This window comes from Zeus faber (assembly GCF_960531495.2).
Source record: "Zeus faber genome assembly, chromosome: 3".
Lineage (NCBI taxonomy): Eukaryota > Metazoa > Chordata > Actinopteri > Zeiformes > Zeidae > Zeus > Zeus faber.
In genome coordinates, this window is record NC_137190.1 from 36,099,931 (window position 1) to 36,119,335 (window position 19,405).

Here is a 19,405-nt window from a genome sequence, read left to right on the forward strand (position 1 = left end):
TTCAACAACATGTATTTGGGACCTAAGAGGCCTATATTAAGGTGTAAAAAGGAGCACAATAGGTCAGCTTTAAAATTGGGCTTGACAAAAAGTGATGATTGTCCAAGTGGAACACCCACTCACTGCAATAAAAACCCTTTTTTCACAATCGTTCTGCCTCCTTATGACTGATGACAACATTCACTTTTTCTCTCCGTTGTTGCCCCTAACTGGTAGCGTTTGTGATAATCAGCTTTGTGTCTCACTTCCTAACAGTTTTGTTGTCTGTCATTGGTTTTTATCAAAGGGTTGGTGCCATCTGCAGCACAGCCTGACCCTGCTGAGGTGCAGGCGACAGAGGAGTTTGGACCCAAGCTCCCGCCCCCTTCCTCCGCTCTCCGTGAGTCAAGAAAGATCCCTAGTCACAGAGCATTTTCCCCCAATTAAATTTCATTCATATCAATAAAACACATAGACGCCCATGGTTAACAAAGGCTCACAAAAGGTAATTAATTTGTTCTGTGGGGTTATTCCCATCAGTGTGAAATTCAAGCTTGTAAAATTTCAATTTCAAATAATTTTTATGAGCTTTGAAACATCAGCTTTATAACAAGTTGCTAATTTAAACCGCAGAAGAATTGGCATTTTACCTATAAAAGTTGCATACAGTATATAAAGATAAATGTGTCTTTAGTTTTAGGTTGTTTTCAATCAACCTCAAACTAAAGAGACGTCTTGGTAGGTTTTCAAGGAAGTACATTTGTAATGAATTTGTGGCAAAAAATACCAGATTCCTATATCTGTGAATAATTACTGTTGCCCCAAAGGATGCGGTCTTCACAAAAAAAATGTTTTTCAACGTAATGCTTTCTAGTTAGAGAAGCCAAAATGAGACACCCCTAGATGAGAAGACTGAAACAAGGACTGATGGTTAATACAGATATTAGTTTGCCAATACTCGTAGAGAAGGTTTTGACCTAAATGCTTTCTCAGAGGCAGGAAGCATGTCATCGTCGAGCCCCCCCACCCAGCGGAGCAGAAAGGACAAGCGCAAGGCCAAGAAACAGCACAAACACAAGAAGGATAAGAAGGTAATAATGATAATTACTGCTAATTACAATGATCCTACATGGTTTTGTGATTTAATGCCTTTTAGACTAACAGATAAATGTCAAATATTGGCTGTAACGTCATCATAGATTCCCTCATCAATGTCCTCATTTACATATAGCCAATCAGATCACATCGTCAATTTAAAACACTATGGCCACTCATTAAGCTGTCCTTTTCAATTTGCGGCCTGTAGTGTGCTCGTGAGTACTTGTTACTCAAAGGTCAGTTCAAGTGGCTTCTGGAGACAATTAGGAATCAAAAACATATTAGAAATAGAAAATACAGTCAAAGACATGTCCAAATAAATACACTTTTATTCAATGTACGATGTAAAAAAAAAAAAAGTCATGATTCAACAATTCTCGATTTGGGTCAGTTTTTAATTGTAAATGAACACACCTTGACCTCCCACTGTCTCTCTGCAGAAGAAGAAGCAGAAAAAACACAAGGACAAAGACAAGGAGAAGAAGAAGAGGAAGGCGAAGAGTAGCAGGAAGGAAGCGTCAGGCAGCAGTTCCGAGGAGAGTGAAGACTGGCAGCCGTTGACACAGGAGCTCTTCAAAAGGTCAGGGGTCACTCATGGAGCGTTCAGAAGGGTCAGAGGTCACACACTCAAATGTAATTGTGTTCATTGGGATAATGTTAGGATTAGGATTATGAGGCCATTTGGTTGGTGTTTATTACGTAACAAAATGAGTGAAAATGAAAATGTGATAACGGACTAAATGATAGACCGGGTCAAAAAATTGTGATGGAGGGATGATATGGGTATGACGGACTGATGGAAGGATGATAGAGGACGGATGGGGAAAGACCAAGTGATGGAGGGATGATTGAGGAGTGACAATGAAAGACAGGACAATGAAGGAACGATAGAGAAGTGAGAGGGATATCTCACAGGAGCAAGCTGTGATCTCGTGAGAAGACGGAAGTGAGTACAGATCAAACATGGCGGCGTCCACCAGCATGGACTAAAACGCAGACAATCTGATCAATCCAATTGCAAAATATATTAAAATATATATATATACATATACTGTATATATAAAGAAAAAAAACACTGCGCGAAACCAAAGTGGAGGACCGAGAGGATTATATTGATTATTACTATAACAAGTACGTGATGAAAGAGGACCAGGACATGAACAATCCAGCAAACAGACAGACTCAGCGACCAACACAGACAATCTAATATCCAGGGCTGTAGAGGTTAGTGTTTTGGATGAGATCAACAAGAAGCTGGACATGCTTGGTCTGCCAAGCCTTGAGCCAAGCCAGCCTTGATTTCCTGCACCGCACGGTTGGCGAGATTCAAAAAGACAACGCGGATCGAAATTCCTCCACAAGCACTTCAAGCTGGGACACTTCAAGCACAAAGAGCTGGTTTGAAGAAAAGAACGAGGGCTGAAATGAACCACGCTGGGTATGAACGACCAATTCCCCCAGGAGATCAACGACTGAAGGAAGGTGCTGTACCCCACCCTGATGGAAAACCAGCAGAAGGGTAAACGGGTATCGCTGGTTGTTGATAAACCTTATATAGAGGGCTGTTATTCCGAGACTCCTCCACCACACCCTGGTTATTCTGATAATGGTGTATGTATTCTGGTTATTATATATGCCAGATGTAGAAATTAGCATCCTATCTATGTCAAGATTGAAAATGTTGCTGACTCATCATCTCACCTTCCTAATCCCTCCCTCCCTACTTCTTTTGTTATCTCACCTTCTTAATCCTTCCTTCCCTACTTCTCTCATCACTCTCACTCTATTCAGTCTCTCACTATATGTATGTCTGACTCTGCAATGTTCTATATTTACAGTGGGGCAAAAAAGTATTTAGTCAGCCACCCATTGTGCAAGTTCTCACACTTAAAAAGATGAGAGAGGCCTGTAATTTTCATCATATGTACACTTCGACTATGAGAGACAGAATGGGGGGAAAGAAACCAGGAAATCACATTGTAGGATTTTTAATGAATTAATTGGTAAATTCCTCTGTAAAATAAGTATTTGGTCACCTACAAACAACCAAGATTTCTGGCTTTCACAGACCTGTAACTTTTTCTTTAAGAGGCTCCTCTGTCCTCCACTCGTTACCTGTATTATTGGCACCTGTTTGAACTCGTTATCAGTATAAAAGACACCTGTCCACAACCTCAAACAGTCACACTCCAAACTCCACTATGGCCAAGACCAAAGAGCTGTCAAAGGACACCAGAAACGAAATTGTAGACCTGCACCAGGCTGGGAAGACTGAATCTGCAATAGGTCAGCAGCTTGTTGTGAAGAAATCAACTGTGGGAGCAATTATTAGAAAATGGAAGACAAACAAGACCACTGATAATCTCCCTCGATCTGGGGCTCCATGCAAGATCTCACCCCGTGGGGTCAAAATGATCACAAGAACCGTGAGCAAACATCCCAGAACCACACGGGGGGACCTAGTGAATGACCTGCAGAGAGCTGGGACCAAAGTAACAAAGGCTACCATCAGTAACACACTACGCCGCCAGGGACTCAAATCCTGCAGTGCCAGACGTGTCCCCCTGCTTAAGCCAGTACATGTCCAGGCCCGTCTGAAGTTTGCTAGAGAGCATTTGGATGATCCAGAAGAGGATTGGGAGAATGTCATATGGTCAGATGAAACCAAAATATAACTTTTTGGTAAAAACTCAACTTGTCGTGTTTGGAGGAGAAAGAAAGCTGAGTTGAATCCAAAGGACACCATACCTACTGTGAAGCATGGGTGTGGAAACATCATGCTTTGGGGCTGTTTTTCTGCAAAGGGACCAGGACGACTGATCCGTGTAAAGGAAAGAATGAATGGGGCCATGTATCGTGAGATTTTGAGTGAAAACCTCCTTCCATCAGCAAGGGCATTGAAGATGAAACGTGCCTGGGTCTTTCAGCATGACAATGATCCCAAATACACTGCCCGGGCAACGAAGGAGTGGCTTCGTAAGAAGCATTTCAAGGTCCTGGAGTGGCCTAGCCAGTCTCCAGATCTCAACCCCATAGAAAACCTTTGGAGGGAGTTGAAAGTCCGTTTTGCCCAGCGACAGCCCCAAAACATCACTGCTCTAGAGGAGATCTGCATGGAGGAATGGGCCAAAGTACCAGCAACAGTGTGTGAAAACCTTGTGAAGACTTACAGAAAACGTTTGACCTCTGTCATTGCAAACAAAGGGTATATAACAAAGTACTGAGATGAACTTTTGTTATTGACCAAATACTTATTTTCCACCATAATTTGCAAATAAATTCTTTAAAAATCAGACAATGAGATTTTCTGGATTTTTTTTCTCATTCTGTCTCTCGTAGTCGAAGTGTACCTATGATGAAAATTACAGGCCTCTCTCATCTTTTTAAGTGGGAGAACTTGCACAATTGGTGGCTGACTAAATACTTTTTTGCCCCACTGTATCTTTGTCTATTTGTCATTCGTTTGTGTAGATATGTATCCCTACAAACTTCCTCCGATACTAGGAGAGAAAAAAGGAATGTAAAGGAGGAAAACCAGACTTATATATGGGAAAGCATGCACACGGTAGTATAGCTATTGCCTTGGATGCACTGTGCTGCAGCATGGGAAAACTACAAATCCACATCCATCACCCCCAACTAACCTCAATGACAGCCATTAAGTTTGTTAGTTGGAATGGGAGAGGCTTGGGCTCAGCAGCTAAATGTAGCTAAATCCTAAGTCACCCCGCCAGGATGAACCCCATCTTCTGTCTACTGCAAGAAACTCACCTCCCTCATCACCTCAATTATTATACTGGGAGAGAACTTCAACACAGTACTTGTCCAAGTTTAGACCATTCACAAACCAGAAATAATTACAAGCCCTGGCATTTGTCGGACACTATAAAACAATATATGAGGGATCTTGCTCTTGGCGATTGTTGGCAATCAAATAATCCCTATAATAGAGAATACACATATTATTCTCCACTCCACCAAAGCTTCTCTCAAATTAACTTTTTCTCGAAAAGTAACTCTGTAATGTCCAAGATCACTAATCCTGAAATCCACCCTATTGTAATCTCCGATCACAGGCCAATTAGTTTCAACCTCATAAATGAAACCAACCGGAACCCTCCCGGCAGGTGGCGGTTTAACGCCTCACTTTTGACAGATAAGGAATTTAACCATTTATTTTCCAGAGAATGGATTTATTCATTGAACTGAATGACTCTCCAGAAATATCACCATCCTTACTCTGGGGAATGGCTAAGGCAGTTCTAAGAGGTAGTATTATTTCATTCTCTCCTCACAAGAAAAACAAAGGACAAGAATGCCAAAAGAAACTCGAACAACGATTAAAAGACTTGCACTCCCAACAAGCCCTCTCACCCACCGAGCAAATCCGAAATGAGATCCGGACAATTTCATCTCAACTTGATAATATCACCGATCAAGATTCAAGATTTTTTATTCGTCACTTACATATACATACTTTCATACATATATGCAGTGAAATGTAATGCAACGCACCCGGTGATAACACACAATATGTCCTAGGAAAAATTTCTAATAGCCCAACTAACTGACTCCTAAAACGTAATACAGTAAGTCGAATACTTATAGAATAAAATACAATAAAAATAAAATGAAATAAAATGAAATAGATAGAGGGAATATGCTTATGTATATGGAATAGGCAATTATGTATATCCAGAGTAGAAGGACTTGAGGATCCTCACCGAGACCCGGACTTTCCTCAGCTGCCTGAGGTGGTAAAGACGCTGCCTCGCCGTCTGAGTGTCTGTGTGTACAGTCCATGTTAAGTCCTCCGTGATGTGGACTCCCAGGTATTTGAAGCTGCTCACCCTGTCGACAGAAGTCCCATTAATCACCAAGCGCACGTGCGTCCTCGATTGTGACCTCGCCTAAAGTCCACAATCAGCTCCTTAGTTTTGCTGACGTTCAGGTGGAGGCTGTTGTCCTGACACCAGAGTGACAGGTCAGCCACCTCCTCACGGTAGGCCTTCTCGTCGCAGTCGGTGATCAGGCCCACGACTAATCAAAAGACACAATTGCTCATGCAACGAACAAGAGGGAAACAATGACAAATCAGATACATTTCTTGCTAATCAATTGAAACGCGATAGAGGAAAAAACACTTATTACAGCCATCAAAGATCCACAGGGTAGGATAACATACACCCGCAGGACATCAGTAACATATTTAGAGACTTTTGTAAAAAGCTTTATCACTGATAATGAATCAAATATATCAAACATTAACTCATTCCTCGATGATATCGACCTCCCTAAACTATTCACAGAGCAGGCTACCACATTAGATCGACCACTTACTCTCGAAGAACTCAGGAAAGCTCTCTTCTCTATGCTTCTAAATCACCTGGATCAAATGGCTACCCAGTGGAATTCTACGAACACTTCTGGCCACTTATATCCCCATTATTCATCAGAATGGTTACAGAGATTAAGTCAGCCTCCACCATACCTCCGCTAATGAATACTGCTCTCACTTCGGTTTTGCTCAAACCCAATAAGGACCCAACCCTCACCTCCAGTTATAGACCCATAAGCCTAATATATTAAGATTCAAAAATTTTGTAAAAAACTAACCAACAGAATTGAAAAAGTAATTCCATTCATAATTCACCTAGACCAAACTAGCTTTGTCAAAGGCAGACTTATCCGCTGTCCCCTTTACTATTTGCCATCTTTATCGAACTTCTCACAGCGGCCATCCTTCAAAACAGTAATATTGTTGGCATACAAACAAGAAACTCAGTTTGTGTGCAGACAGTATTTTGTTGTACTTACGCAACCCAATATCATCCCTACCAGAAATGTTCAATCTTGTTTCTAAATTCTCAGCTATCTCAGACTATTCAATAAACTGGGCTAAAACCACGGTCTTACCACTCACTGGGAAGCACTGGAATTCTGTAACCCAGAAACTTCCCTTAACAATCACAACGGGCAACGTGAGATACCTTGGTATTGATATCGCCACCAGCCTGTCAGATTTGTTTACCCTTAACTTTACTCCATCACTCAAATACATTAAAGAACACCTAATTCGATGGAACAACCTACTCACTGATTGATAGGATAGCAGCAGTGAAAATTTATATACTACCAAAAATAAACTATATATTTTTAATGTTCCCAGTCCAACCAACATTACATTGGTTTAACGCTCTAGTCTCAATAATCAATCAATTATATTGTAAATATAAAAAAACTGAGAATTAAACTGGCAACACGACAGGACAACAAAGACTGTGGAGGCCTAGCAGCCCCAAACCTCAGATACTACTATTTAGCAAACCATCTTCAATTTATAATTAAATGGTTACAACCAGAGCAACAATTGGGCCATGTATGGCGAGACATTGAACAATGTCAGGAATTATCAATATCTGATCTCCCATTTCTTACTGAATCAATAAGGAAACATAATTGCTTTAGAAACCCATTAATCGCAATGACTCTGTCAGCCTGGTGGAGATTCCTCAAACTCAGTGGTCACTATCGCCAAACCAGTTCACTTCAATCTGGCACAACCCAGATTTCTGGTTAAAAATAGACTAATAATCTTCAGGTCTTGGAAAAGACAAGGAATTACTCATCTGAAAATATTTTGCTTTTATCCTTCCCACCCATAACCCAAAGGTATAATATCGGTGGCCACAGCTTTCTTCAATTCTTTGAACTACAGCAATCTCTAAATGTAAAAATCGAATTGACAAAAACATCCTTTAACCACCTCAGTTGATTGTACGTCTTATTCATATCGGTAATTTTAAAAATCCCTTTTCCAGAATATACAAACTGTTATTAAATACAGATGACACTTTATCTCTACCAATCATGGAACGGGATAAGAGACCTTGCTCTTTCCACCGATATCAACCTGTGGAAGGTTATTTGCAACAACACCTTTTTTATGACCCACAATTCAAAAATGCAACTTATACTGTACATTATAAGATTCGGCACAGAGCCCATATGACCCACACAAAATGTTCAAAATGGGTTTTGTGGATAAAGACATTTGCTCTCACTGTTCCCGTAATACCAGGGGAGAGTCCTGACAGACATGTCAAACTTCTTGAATCTCCTCAGGAAGAATTGGCGCTTTTGGGCAGTTTTTATTCCCACGTCCGATTGCCTGGACCAGGAGAGGTCATCACTGATGAACACACCGAGGAACTTGAAGCAGGAGACTCTCCACTTCAGCTCTGTTGATGTGGAAGGGGGCGTGAATCCTCGCCTATGTGTTATTCTTGTCCAGGTGGGAGAGGGTGGTGTGTACTGCCAGGGCGATGGCGTCGTCCGTGGATCTGTTTGGGCAATATGCAAATTGAATGGGGTTCAGGGTGTCAGGAAAGGAGGAGCAGATGTGGTTTCTGACTAGCCGATCAAAGCACTTCATGATGGTAGAGGTCAGTGCTACGGGGTGATTGTCATTCAGGCAGGTTGTTTCTTTGGTACCCGGACAATGGATGTCTGTTTGAAGCAGGTGGGGACTGTAGACTGGATCAGGGAGACGTTGAATATGGAGGTGAATACTTCTGCCAGCTGGTCGGCGCACGCTCTGAGGATATGGCCTAGAATGCCATCAGGCCCTGGAGACTTCTGAGGGTTTACTCTTTTAAGAGCTCTCCTCAGGTCAGCCCTAGAGTGCAGTCATCCTGGTCCTCCGCTAGTCTTGCAGCCAGGATGGTGTTGCTCGCCTCAAACTTTGCGTAGAAGGTGTTGAGCTAGTCGGGAAGAGAGGCGACTGGCTAGGCATCACTCCTGTTTCTCCCTTTGTAGTCTGTGATGGTTCACAGTCCACACCATATGCGTCTGGGATCGGAACTGCGGTAGTCCGACTCTAGCTTGTCCCTGTAGGGTCTTTTGGCATCTCTGATGGCTTTCTGAAGGTCATATCTGGACTTCCTCAAGGCCTCCAGGTCCCCAGAGCTATATGTGGAGGACCGTGCTCTGAGCTTAGCACGGACATCACCATTAACCCAGGGCTTCTGGTTGGGGAAAGTCCTGAACTTGACTCTCGGGATGATGTCATCAATGCACTTGGATTCCTCACTCCAGTTTTTGTCCGACAAACCGGTTTTCCTTGCTTTAATCATTGTCTGTAGGTTGGTAGGAGAAGAATGGAGGTGTGATCCGCCTTACCAAAGGCAGGGCGGGGGAGGGGTTTGTAGCTGTGCCATAAGTTGTGAATAACAATAGTCGAGAGTCTGATCACCCCTGGTAGGAAAGTTGATATGCTGGTGATATTTAGGCAAAACTTTCCTCATATTAGCCCTATTAAAGTCGCCACAAACAATAGAAGAAGAATCTTTAATTGTCACGCAATACACCACACTACAACTCATGTATACTCACATGCTTTGGATGGTGGCCGGTGAAAGGGTTAGGCCTCTGCATTTGACCCATCCTGGCCTGTCCTTCCTCCGGGGGGGCAGCCAGAAGCAGTGGCAACATTCGTCGACACGCCTGGGGACCTGGTAACAAGTGTCAATCGCTGGTCAGACGATGATATGTGCATGTTTTTTTTGGATATGTAGACTGCCATGATTATAGTGGAGCTGAATTCCCGCGGGAGAGCCATAGAGCCAACCTTATACACCAGAACCAATTGGGATAATTCCTGTACACTCACCGGATAATAACAGACTGATGCAGGGATAACAGGAGTTGCAGGGAAAGGCAGAGAGATTGGGGGATGATAGAGGAATGACAAAGATGTAGGGATGATAGATGACTGACAGGGAAAGGCAGAGTGATGGAGGGATGATAGAGGAAAAACAGGCCCTGTTTACAGTACACCTGGCATTAACGTGCGTCTTGGGTGATCCGATCACAGGTGGACAGCTCTAAGTATTTCTGTTTACACCTGGCATTAGAGTGCATCTCCACATTCATCTCAAGGAACCACTTGTGATCAGATATCACTTCCCGCTCTATTGTATATGCAAATAAACACGTACATAATTTGCGTTATCATCCATTTGTGGATATATCAGCAAATGTATTGAATACCTGCCAAAAAGGCAGGTAATCAATACTCTTGTAAAGGCACATGATTCAGTCTTTAGGTTAGGAGATGCAGTGGCACTAAGAGCAGTGAGGAGGGAATTGGAGGCTGGCATCAAAAAGGAAAAGGCCACTTATGCCCTCAGGATACAGGGTTATTTTTCCACCAATGACCCCCAGAGCACGTGGAAGGGCATATCCATCTTTTCCTGACGCTCTGAACATCTTCTATGCCCACTTGGAGTCATCCATCTCCTCCCACAGCACGAGGCTCACACTCCCACCAGGTGAGTTGCCCCTTAGCATGTCAGATGTGGATGTGAGGGGGAAGCTGCGGATGATCAATAGCCGCAAAGCAGCGGGCCCGGACAACATCCCGCGATGGGTTCTGAGAGATTGTGCTGAGGAGCTCACAGGGGTGTTGACGGATATCTTTAACATCTCACTCTTCCAAGCTATGGTGCTTTAAGACATCCACTATTGTTCCGGTGCCTTCAACACTATCATTCTTCAGACTTTAGTCAACAAATTGCTGCTGTTGGGACTAGAACCATCGCTCTGCAACTGGGTCCTGGACTTCTTGACAAACAGGCCACAGTCTGTTAAGATCCATGGCGTCTCATCTTCCACCATCACACTCAACACCAGCTCCCCACAGGGATGTGTCCTGAACCCCCTGCTGTACATGCTCCTCACATATGATTGCTCTGCAAGGTACCCGAGCAATCATATAGTGAAGTTTTCAATTGACACAGCTGTGGTTGGACTCATCTCCAACAACGATGAGTCTGTGTACAGGCAGGAGGTGGAAGAACTTGTGGACTGGTGCAGAGCAAACAATCTCTGCATTAATGTGGGGAAGACTAAGGAGATGGTTGTGGACTTTACGAGGTGAGGCCACACCCCCCCTCCCCTCTTCATCGGAGGAGCAGCTGTGGAGATTGTGTCCACTTGTAAATACCTGGGTCTGCACATCTCCAAGGACCTCACATGGGCCAGCAACACAGCCAGCATCATAAAGAAGGCCCACCAACACCTGTACTTTTTGAGGAGGCTGAATTGGGCCGGCCTGAGCCCTGCTGTCCAGACCTCTCTTTACTGGTGTGTGGTGGAGAGCATACTGACATCCTCCATCACTGTTTGGTATAGCAACTGCTCTGCGGTTGACAAGAAGGCGCTGCAACGAGTGGTTAAATCTGTTCAAAGAATAACCAACAGCAACCTCCCTTCCCTGGAAGACATTAATGTCAGCAGGTGCAAAAGCAGAACGTCATGTATCATCAGCAGCATTCTGCGCAGCCTCAAAGCCAGAACAACAAGGCTAAAGTGCAGCTTCTTCAGCAGAGGCTGTGAGGCTTATGAACTCCCTAACTTAAAGTCTGTCCACTGCACTTTTTAGTGCTGCTACTGTATGCGGCTAGTTTTATGCACTATGAATGTATTTAAGTTTTTTTAGCTATTTATTCTGTAAGCTGCTGTACCAGGGTAACGAATTTCGTTCCTTCATGTTTTCAACATGTTTTTGAATGACAATAAACCAAACTGAACTGAATTGCAACTGAACCGTTTGCAAAGACAAAATGTGAAGACCTTGGCGCAGGCCCAAAATCAAAACAATACAGATTGAAATGTTGGTGCCGTATTTGTTGTAGACAGCGCAGCATTCAGGCTGAACAGATTTATTTTGTTTCCTGATTTTCTTACTTGTATGGAAAATAAACGCACATGCCGCGGATCGGAACAGTGGAGTGATCTCCAGTCCACTGCACTGTCTAGACAGCGGTGTAGACTGATGTACTCTATTTATTTTTGCTTCTTTCCTCCTCCTAATGTATGAAACTTTTTTTTAACACACTGAGTTAAACGACTGTCCCAATGACTGCGATATGGACAGGGGCGGGCATCTCCGGTCCACTGCACGTATCGGTTCCCATGTCTCTGGCCAAAACAAATAAAAACAGTGTTTTCAAGTTAGATGTATTTATTTCCGTTAGTTTCCACCTCGTATGAAACAAATTTTTTAAACACAACTAAGGGACTGTCCCAATCACTGCATAATGGAATAAACAAAAGAGAAAACCCGTTTGTCCCTTGCTGCGTCAAGTCTCCCCGTTGCTATGGGATTTAGTAAAAAAAAGAAAATGGATGTTTTTGTGTAAATCATTTACTTGTTAATAATAAGTCCTGCACCTCTGTCACGGGGAGGCTTTCCCGACCAGACCTTAATATGTCGTTTGCGCACGAATGGGTACGTACTTCCGCTTACATGAAGGACCTCAGTGAGTAGGCAGTCCTTCAATGTGGCCGAGGACACGTTTGCGTGTACACTGCTAAAGGATTGTGAGGATTGTGGCCATATGCCCAGGTCACCTCCGAATGTGGTCTGCGCTATCGGATCTCAGACCACATTGAGGATGCATTGGGTACGTTTGCACCTGGCATTAGTGATCAGATCTTGTGATCGGATCACCAAAGATGCATGTTAATGCCAGGTGTAAACCAAGTCACAGACTGATTCAGTGATGATGGAGGAATGAGAGGTAATGACAGATGGACAGAGGGATGATAAAGATATGACAGACTAATGGAAAGATGATAGAGGAATGAGGAACTGATGGAGGGATGATAGTAGAGTGACAGAATGATGGAAGGATGATAGATGAATGAGGGGAAAGACAAACTGATGGAGGAATGATTGAGGGATGAGGAGTGACAAAGATGGAGGGATGATAGACTGGGGGTAGGATGATAGAGGAGTGACAGGTTAAGACAGAATAGATGAAAGTGATGCAAAACTGTACTTTGTGTTTTCTTTCAGGTTGAAAAGCATGCATGCTAGGGAGGTCTGGTGAAGCCGGAGGTGTAGCGTGCCTCTGAGGACAGCCTGCTGATGGGACACAACATCAAATGTCTTCTCTTGTTTTTTGAAGATCATTGATGGCTTTTAAAAATAAATAAAATGTTGACACCAGAAGTGTCTCTGTGACTGTCCAGTTTGTCAAGATAAAGACACACTATGCTCTTAAATATATCAAAACATATAATAATAATCCTATAGACTGATCCCGACAGGCCACATCCATCCATCCACTAAATGATCACAAGATTTCAACACTTAATGGTGGCAAAAAATCTTTAAATAGAACAGAATAAAAAAATAAAGTGTTGTGCTACCGGGCAGCCAGTCACTCGTGCAATTAAGTGGAATATATATATCTTGTCATGTGCCCTTGAGCATCAATTACAGCTTGATAACCACGTCTCATGCTGTTCACAAGTCGACTTATTGTCTGCTGAGGCATGGCACCCCACTCTTCTTGAAGGGCGGCCCTCAGGTCATTGAGGTTCTAGGGTACAGAGTTACGAGCCTCTACACACAGACTTAACTGATCCCATAGGTTTTCTATGGGATTCAGGTCTGGAGAAAGTGCAGGCCACTCCATTTGAGGTACCCCAGTCTCCAATAGCCATTCCCTAATGATGCGACCTTGATGAGCTGGAGCATTGTCATCCATGAAGATGAAATTAGGCCTGTGTTGTTCATGCAGGGGCACAATGACTGGATTAATGATGTTATTCAGGGAGTATGAGCTTGTCACTGTACCATTCACAAGTGTACTGCAGTTCTGTATTGACTAGACACACCTGCCCACACTAACACCACCACCACAAAGGCTGGTCTGGTGACAACAGTAACTGATGCATAGCGCTCTCCTTGACGTCTCCAACATCATTGGCGGCCATCATTTCTGCTCAACGTGAATCGACTTTCATCAGAGAACAGCACTGAGGCCACTGGTCCCTCATCCAGCGTAAATGCTCCCTGGCCCATGCAAGGCGATGATGCCTGTGCCTGGTGGTGTGGTCAGGTACCCTTGCAGGTCGTCTAGCACGCAGACCACGCTGATGGAAACGGTTTCGAATGGTCTGACGTGACACTTGGCTGCCTCTCACCTCCCTTAAATGTGCCTGGAGTTGAGTGGCATTCATCATCCGGTTCCGCAGGGCACTATTCACAATCAAGCGGTCATCAGTGTGGGATGTGGCCAAAGTACGTGCACTTCTATGCCTTTCTGTGACTCTTCCAGTCTCTATCTCTGTTGCAACCTGCTGATGACACTCTGTGACACTCTAAGCTCAGTGGCCACTTCCCTCTAAGAACATCCTGTTTGAAGCCTCGCAATGGCGAGGTACTGTTGATCAATTGTTAGGTGTCGTCTTGGTCTCATGATGTCAAAATGTGAACAGCATGATGAAGAGGACTGTTTAAATACCAATTCTAATTGAACCAAACACCTGTTGTGAATTTTGCCATTCAGCTCCTTGTAAGAGGACAGCAAGTTGTGCAAAAAGTACTGAAACATTGAACAGTTGGACATGTGCATTCAAAAGTGTAACCTGTAAAGGTTATGGTGCATTTTAGGTTCATCCTGAAATTTCACCTGAAGGCCGAATATCCCTAACGTTTTGTAAGTAGTCGCGTGGTCTACGTGCTAGACGACCTGCAAGGGTACCTGACACTACAAACTGGTAGTAATGGACAGCTGCCGGGGACCGCTGTGAAACAAAAATTTAGAAAAAAGGTTGCCACTGTCAAACCACCAATTTTACCACTGATGAGCCTAGAAAATAGATTTGAGCAATTACAAGATAGTGTACCCACAATACCCCGATACCATGGAGAGGGGAGTGGTCGCACGAAGAATACGCGACCAGCTAACGTTACCCAAGCTGCAACACAGCAAACTACTGCCAGCAGCAGGCCTGGACCCCAAACACCACAACAAGGTAATGTTGATGGCACATCAGAGCAAATAACAACACTCTTTATTGGCGACTCGACAATGAAGCATTTAAAGATCGGCAAAAACACCATGACATGCTGTTTTCCATATGAACTGGTCTCTAACATAGCAGCAAAGATCCCACAAATTCTGACTAATTACAAGTGTCAATAAGATCATTCTACACATTGGATATTGAATGAAGCGTGTCCCCCCAATTTTAAATCTTATCAATCAACCAGACCGAGGGGGAAGGGAGGAGGAGGAATAGGCGCCATCATGGCAACGCAGGTTATGTCAAATAACGTTGACTTGGGCACATATCCATCATTCGAGTATCTTGCTATAGAAATTAGAACACACTTTCCATTAATCAGTGTGATACTGTACCGCCCACCAAAATACTCAGTATCAGTATTTATACAGGAATTCTCAGAAATGATCTCAATCTGCCTCACTATATATGATAAAATAATCTTAAATGGAGACCTGAATATTTATATTAACAAGGAGAACGACCCCAAAGGTTGTGAGCTTCAGAACATGCTCGACGGTTTTGGGCTGACGCAGCATATACACTAACCCACCCACCGATATGGGAACACATTAGACCTACTAATAACAGCAGGGTTAGATATTGAGAATGTGTCGGTGCAACAACTGCCCATTTCCGACCATTATTGCGTGTTCTATGAGACAAAACTAATCATGAAAACGTCCAGAAGCAAACTCCTAGTCCACAGAAGGGTCTTAGAGGACAGCGCTGAGACCAAATTCTCTAATATTTTGCGATCAATCAGGCCGTGCCATGACCCCCCCCCCCCCCCCCCCGAATCAGATAGTCCAAAATTTCCATTGCACTCTGTCAACAGTGCTAGACACAGTCGCCCCCCTAATGGTCAAAAAGGTGAAAACTGATAGTTTCCCCCTGGCTGAATAACACCGATGTCAAAGACCAAAAAAGAAGGTGTAGGACAGCTGAGCGAAACTGGAGGAAATCCAAGCTTGCAGTTCACTGTAGCATATACAAAGACTCCTTGACTACTTACAATACAGCAATACGACTTGCACGAAAAGATTATTTCTCCAAAATAATTTCAGAAAATACAGGTAACCACAGAGTGCTTTTCTCCACTATCGATCGGCTGATAAATGCGCCCCCCCCATTTCCACCACAGCAGTCAGCCAGGAAATGTGAGGAGTTTGCGCTCTTCTTTGAGGATAAAATAACCATGATCAGAGCGAGCATCACCCCTGACGTAAACTTAGACAAGATCAGTCAATCTCACAGAAAATAAGTAACCATGAAGGATTTCGCCTGCATTACACTGTCAGACCTCTGCAAGACTGTTGACGAATGTAGCTAGGCCACCTCCTGCCTTGACCCTATACCAACGGCATTCTTAAAGCGGGCATTTGATAGTGTGGCGAGTCACGTCCTGATGATCATAAACATGTCACTTCAAACTGGCATCTTTGCAGACGCCTTCAAAACAGGTGTGGTGGTGAAACCGCTACTAAAGAAGACCAATCTAGATGTGAACGAATTGAAAAACTATAGGCCAATATCCAATCTTCCCTTCATCAGTAAGGTACTCGAGAAGATAGTTTCAGTACAAATAAACTATTTTCTCAAAGAAAATAACATTATGGAAGAATTACAGTCAGGCTTTAGAACAAATCACAGCACAGAAACTGCCCTCACTAGAATAGTTAGTGATCTCAGGCTGAACGCTGATGCAAATAAGGGGTCAAGCCTTGTCCTGCTAGACCTGAGCGCAGCATTTGGAAGTTGCCTTGGCCCTTTGCTTTTCTCACTATACATGCTCCCACTTGGGCACACCATTAGAGAGCACAATGTATGCTTCCATAGCTATGCCGATGACACAGAGCTATACATCTCGGCAGAACCAAATGACACTGTAGCTATACAGTCCATCACAAACTGTCTTCTAGCAATGAATAAGTGGATAAGCAATAACTTCCTGAAGCTAAATGAAAACAAAACTGAAATCCTTCTGATTGCCTTCTGAAGTTTCATTTTTTCACCTTAGAAATATAGCAAGAGTAAGACCTTTCATAAACCAAAAGAATGCTGAAAAGCTGATTCACGCCTTTGTATTAAGCCGGCTTGACTACTGTAATGCACTTCTCACTGGCCTTCCCAAAGTAACTACTGAAAGGCTTCAGCTCATCCAAAACTCGGCTGCCCGACTACTAACTAGAACTAAGAAGAGAGAACACATCACCCCAGTCCTGGCTGCCTTACACTGGCTTCCAGTTACATCTAGAGTAGACTTTAAGGTCCTTCTCCTCATATATAAAGCTCTAAATGGGCAAGGACCAGAATACATCACCAACTCTCTTACTAACTATGTGCCCCCAAAAGAGCTACGATCACCTACTGCTGGCCTGTTAGAAGCACCAAGTAATACACAGAAGAAAATCGGGAGTGCAGCTTTAAAAGAAAACTAAAAACGCATCTATTCACTCTAGCCTACAACTAGAGCTCTCCTGCACTGCTATTTCTGCTGCACTGCTATTTCCTATCGGCTGTACCTACTGTTTTATTGCTGTACCTACTGTACCTAGTAGGCCTACCTAGACTTTTATTGTTTTATCAGCACTCTGTAACTCTATGGTACTCTAGTTGTTTTTCCCTAACATGTGTCATCACCTTGTGTCGCCGCTGTGGAGAGTCAGGGCCGAGGTCAGCTGACATTCCAATGAAGGAGACTAGGCACAGACTGAGGGACAGTTTGTTGTTTTAAAATATATGTATAGGCCACAAATCTTTGTGTCTAAATTAGTAGACACCGACTGCGGAAACTGTGCTTTGGCTTGTTTTTAATCTTCTAATTCTTATGATTAATGTTTTTGATTTTGAATCTTCTAATTCTTATGATTAATGGCTTGATTTTAATCTTTTATTCTCTGATTAATGTTTTTGAGTTTCATTATTGGTTAAATCTTTTACTTTCTAATGCGCTGTTGTACAGCACTTTGAGTTGCATTTATTGTTGGAAAGGTGCTTTATAAATACATTTTTACTTACTTACTTTCTAATTCTACTTTTGAGAGGTTGATTGGCATGCTGCAAAAAGTGTTGCTTCAGTGCCCGGGTTATGCTCAAGCAAATGGAAAGCCACATATCATGCTTGCACGCCGCTTACAACGGCGGTCTTGTATCCGGTAAAATGGCCAATTACAAAGCGCCATCTTACAATCTGCGGAGGGTGGTGAAGGACGCTAAACGGACGTACAGAGAGACTGGAGCAGGGGGACACCAGACACTTGTGGGAGGGGCTGCGGACGATAACAAACTACAAAAGCAGCTCCTCCCCAGCAAGAGTGTCGACGCCTCCCTAGCCAACAAACTGAACTCCTTTTATGCGCGGTTTGAGTCTGGCAACAGCACCGCTAGCTCGCTGGCTAATTGGAGTTACACCGCTGGGGGATGAGCACGGACTCTGTGTCCGTGCATGACGTCAGGAAGGCTCTGATGCGGGTGAACACCAGGAAAGCTCCGGGCCCAGATGGCATATCTGGATGAGGACTGAAGACCTGTGCTAACCAGCTAGCTCCGGTGTTCACTACAATATTTAACATCTCCCTGGCTGAATCAGTGGTCCCGTCCTGCTTCAAGAGGTCCACTGTCGTTCCTGTCCCGAAGATCGCCTCTCCTGCCTGCCTGAATGACTACCGTCCGGTGGCCCTCACCTCGGTGGTCATGAAGTGTTTTGAGAGGCTGATTAAGGATTATATCTGCGCCTCCCTCCCCCGCACCTTGGACCCCTTGCAGCTCGCATACAGGCAGAACAGATCCACGGATAATGCGGTCTCCCAGGTACTGCACACCACACTCACGCACCTGGATGGCCGGAAGAGGGCCTATGTGAGAATTCTGTTCATTGATTACAGTTCAACTTTCAATACCATAGTCCCCACCAGACTGGCTGTCAAGCTGAAGGAGCTTGGAGTGAATACTCCACTGTGTGCCTGGATCCTGGACTTCCTCACAGCCCGGCCCCAGGTGGTGAGGGTGGGGAGGCACATGTCCAGCTCCCTCACCCCGAATACAGGATCCCCCCCAGGGCTGCGTCCTCAGCCCCCTACTGTACTCCCTGTACACACATGACTGTGTGGCCAGGTCCAGCTCCAACACCATCATCCAGTTTGCTGACGACACCATTGTCGTGGGCCTGATCACTGACTGCTATGAGAAGGCCTACCGCGAGGGGGTGGCTGACCTGTCACTCTGGTGCCAGGACAACAGCCTCCACCTGAATGTCAGCGAAACTAAGCAGCTGATTGTGGACTTTAGGCGAGGATTACAACCGAGGACGCACACGCCCTTGGTGATTAATGGGACTTCTGTTGACAAGTGAGCTGCTTCAAGTACATCATGAAGGATCTTCACAACCCCAACAACGGACTCTTCCAGCTGCTGCGGTCGGGCAAGCGCCTACGCAGTCACACAGCGAGAACAGAGAGACTGA

At 44.1% G+C, this 19,405-nt stretch overlaps 1 protein-coding gene across 1 annotated transcript in view; it reads left to right on the plus strand.

The window, feature by feature from the left end:
- Positions 1-13,083, plus strand: part of gpatch1 (G patch domain containing 1) — a 41,793-nt gene extending 28,710 nt beyond the window's left edge. The window contains exons 18-21 of the mRNA XM_079997130.1: positions 287-379; positions 973-1,070; positions 1,518-1,657; positions 12,941-13,083. Coding sequence (XP_079853256.1) covers positions 287-379; positions 973-1,070; positions 1,518-1,657; positions 12,941-12,974 — 365 coding nt within the window. The 3' untranslated portion in view covers positions 12,975-13,083. The remainder of the gene's footprint in view (positions 1-286; positions 380-972; positions 1,071-1,517; positions 1,658-12,940) is intronic.
- Positions 13,084-19,405: the final 6,322 nt, after the last annotated feature.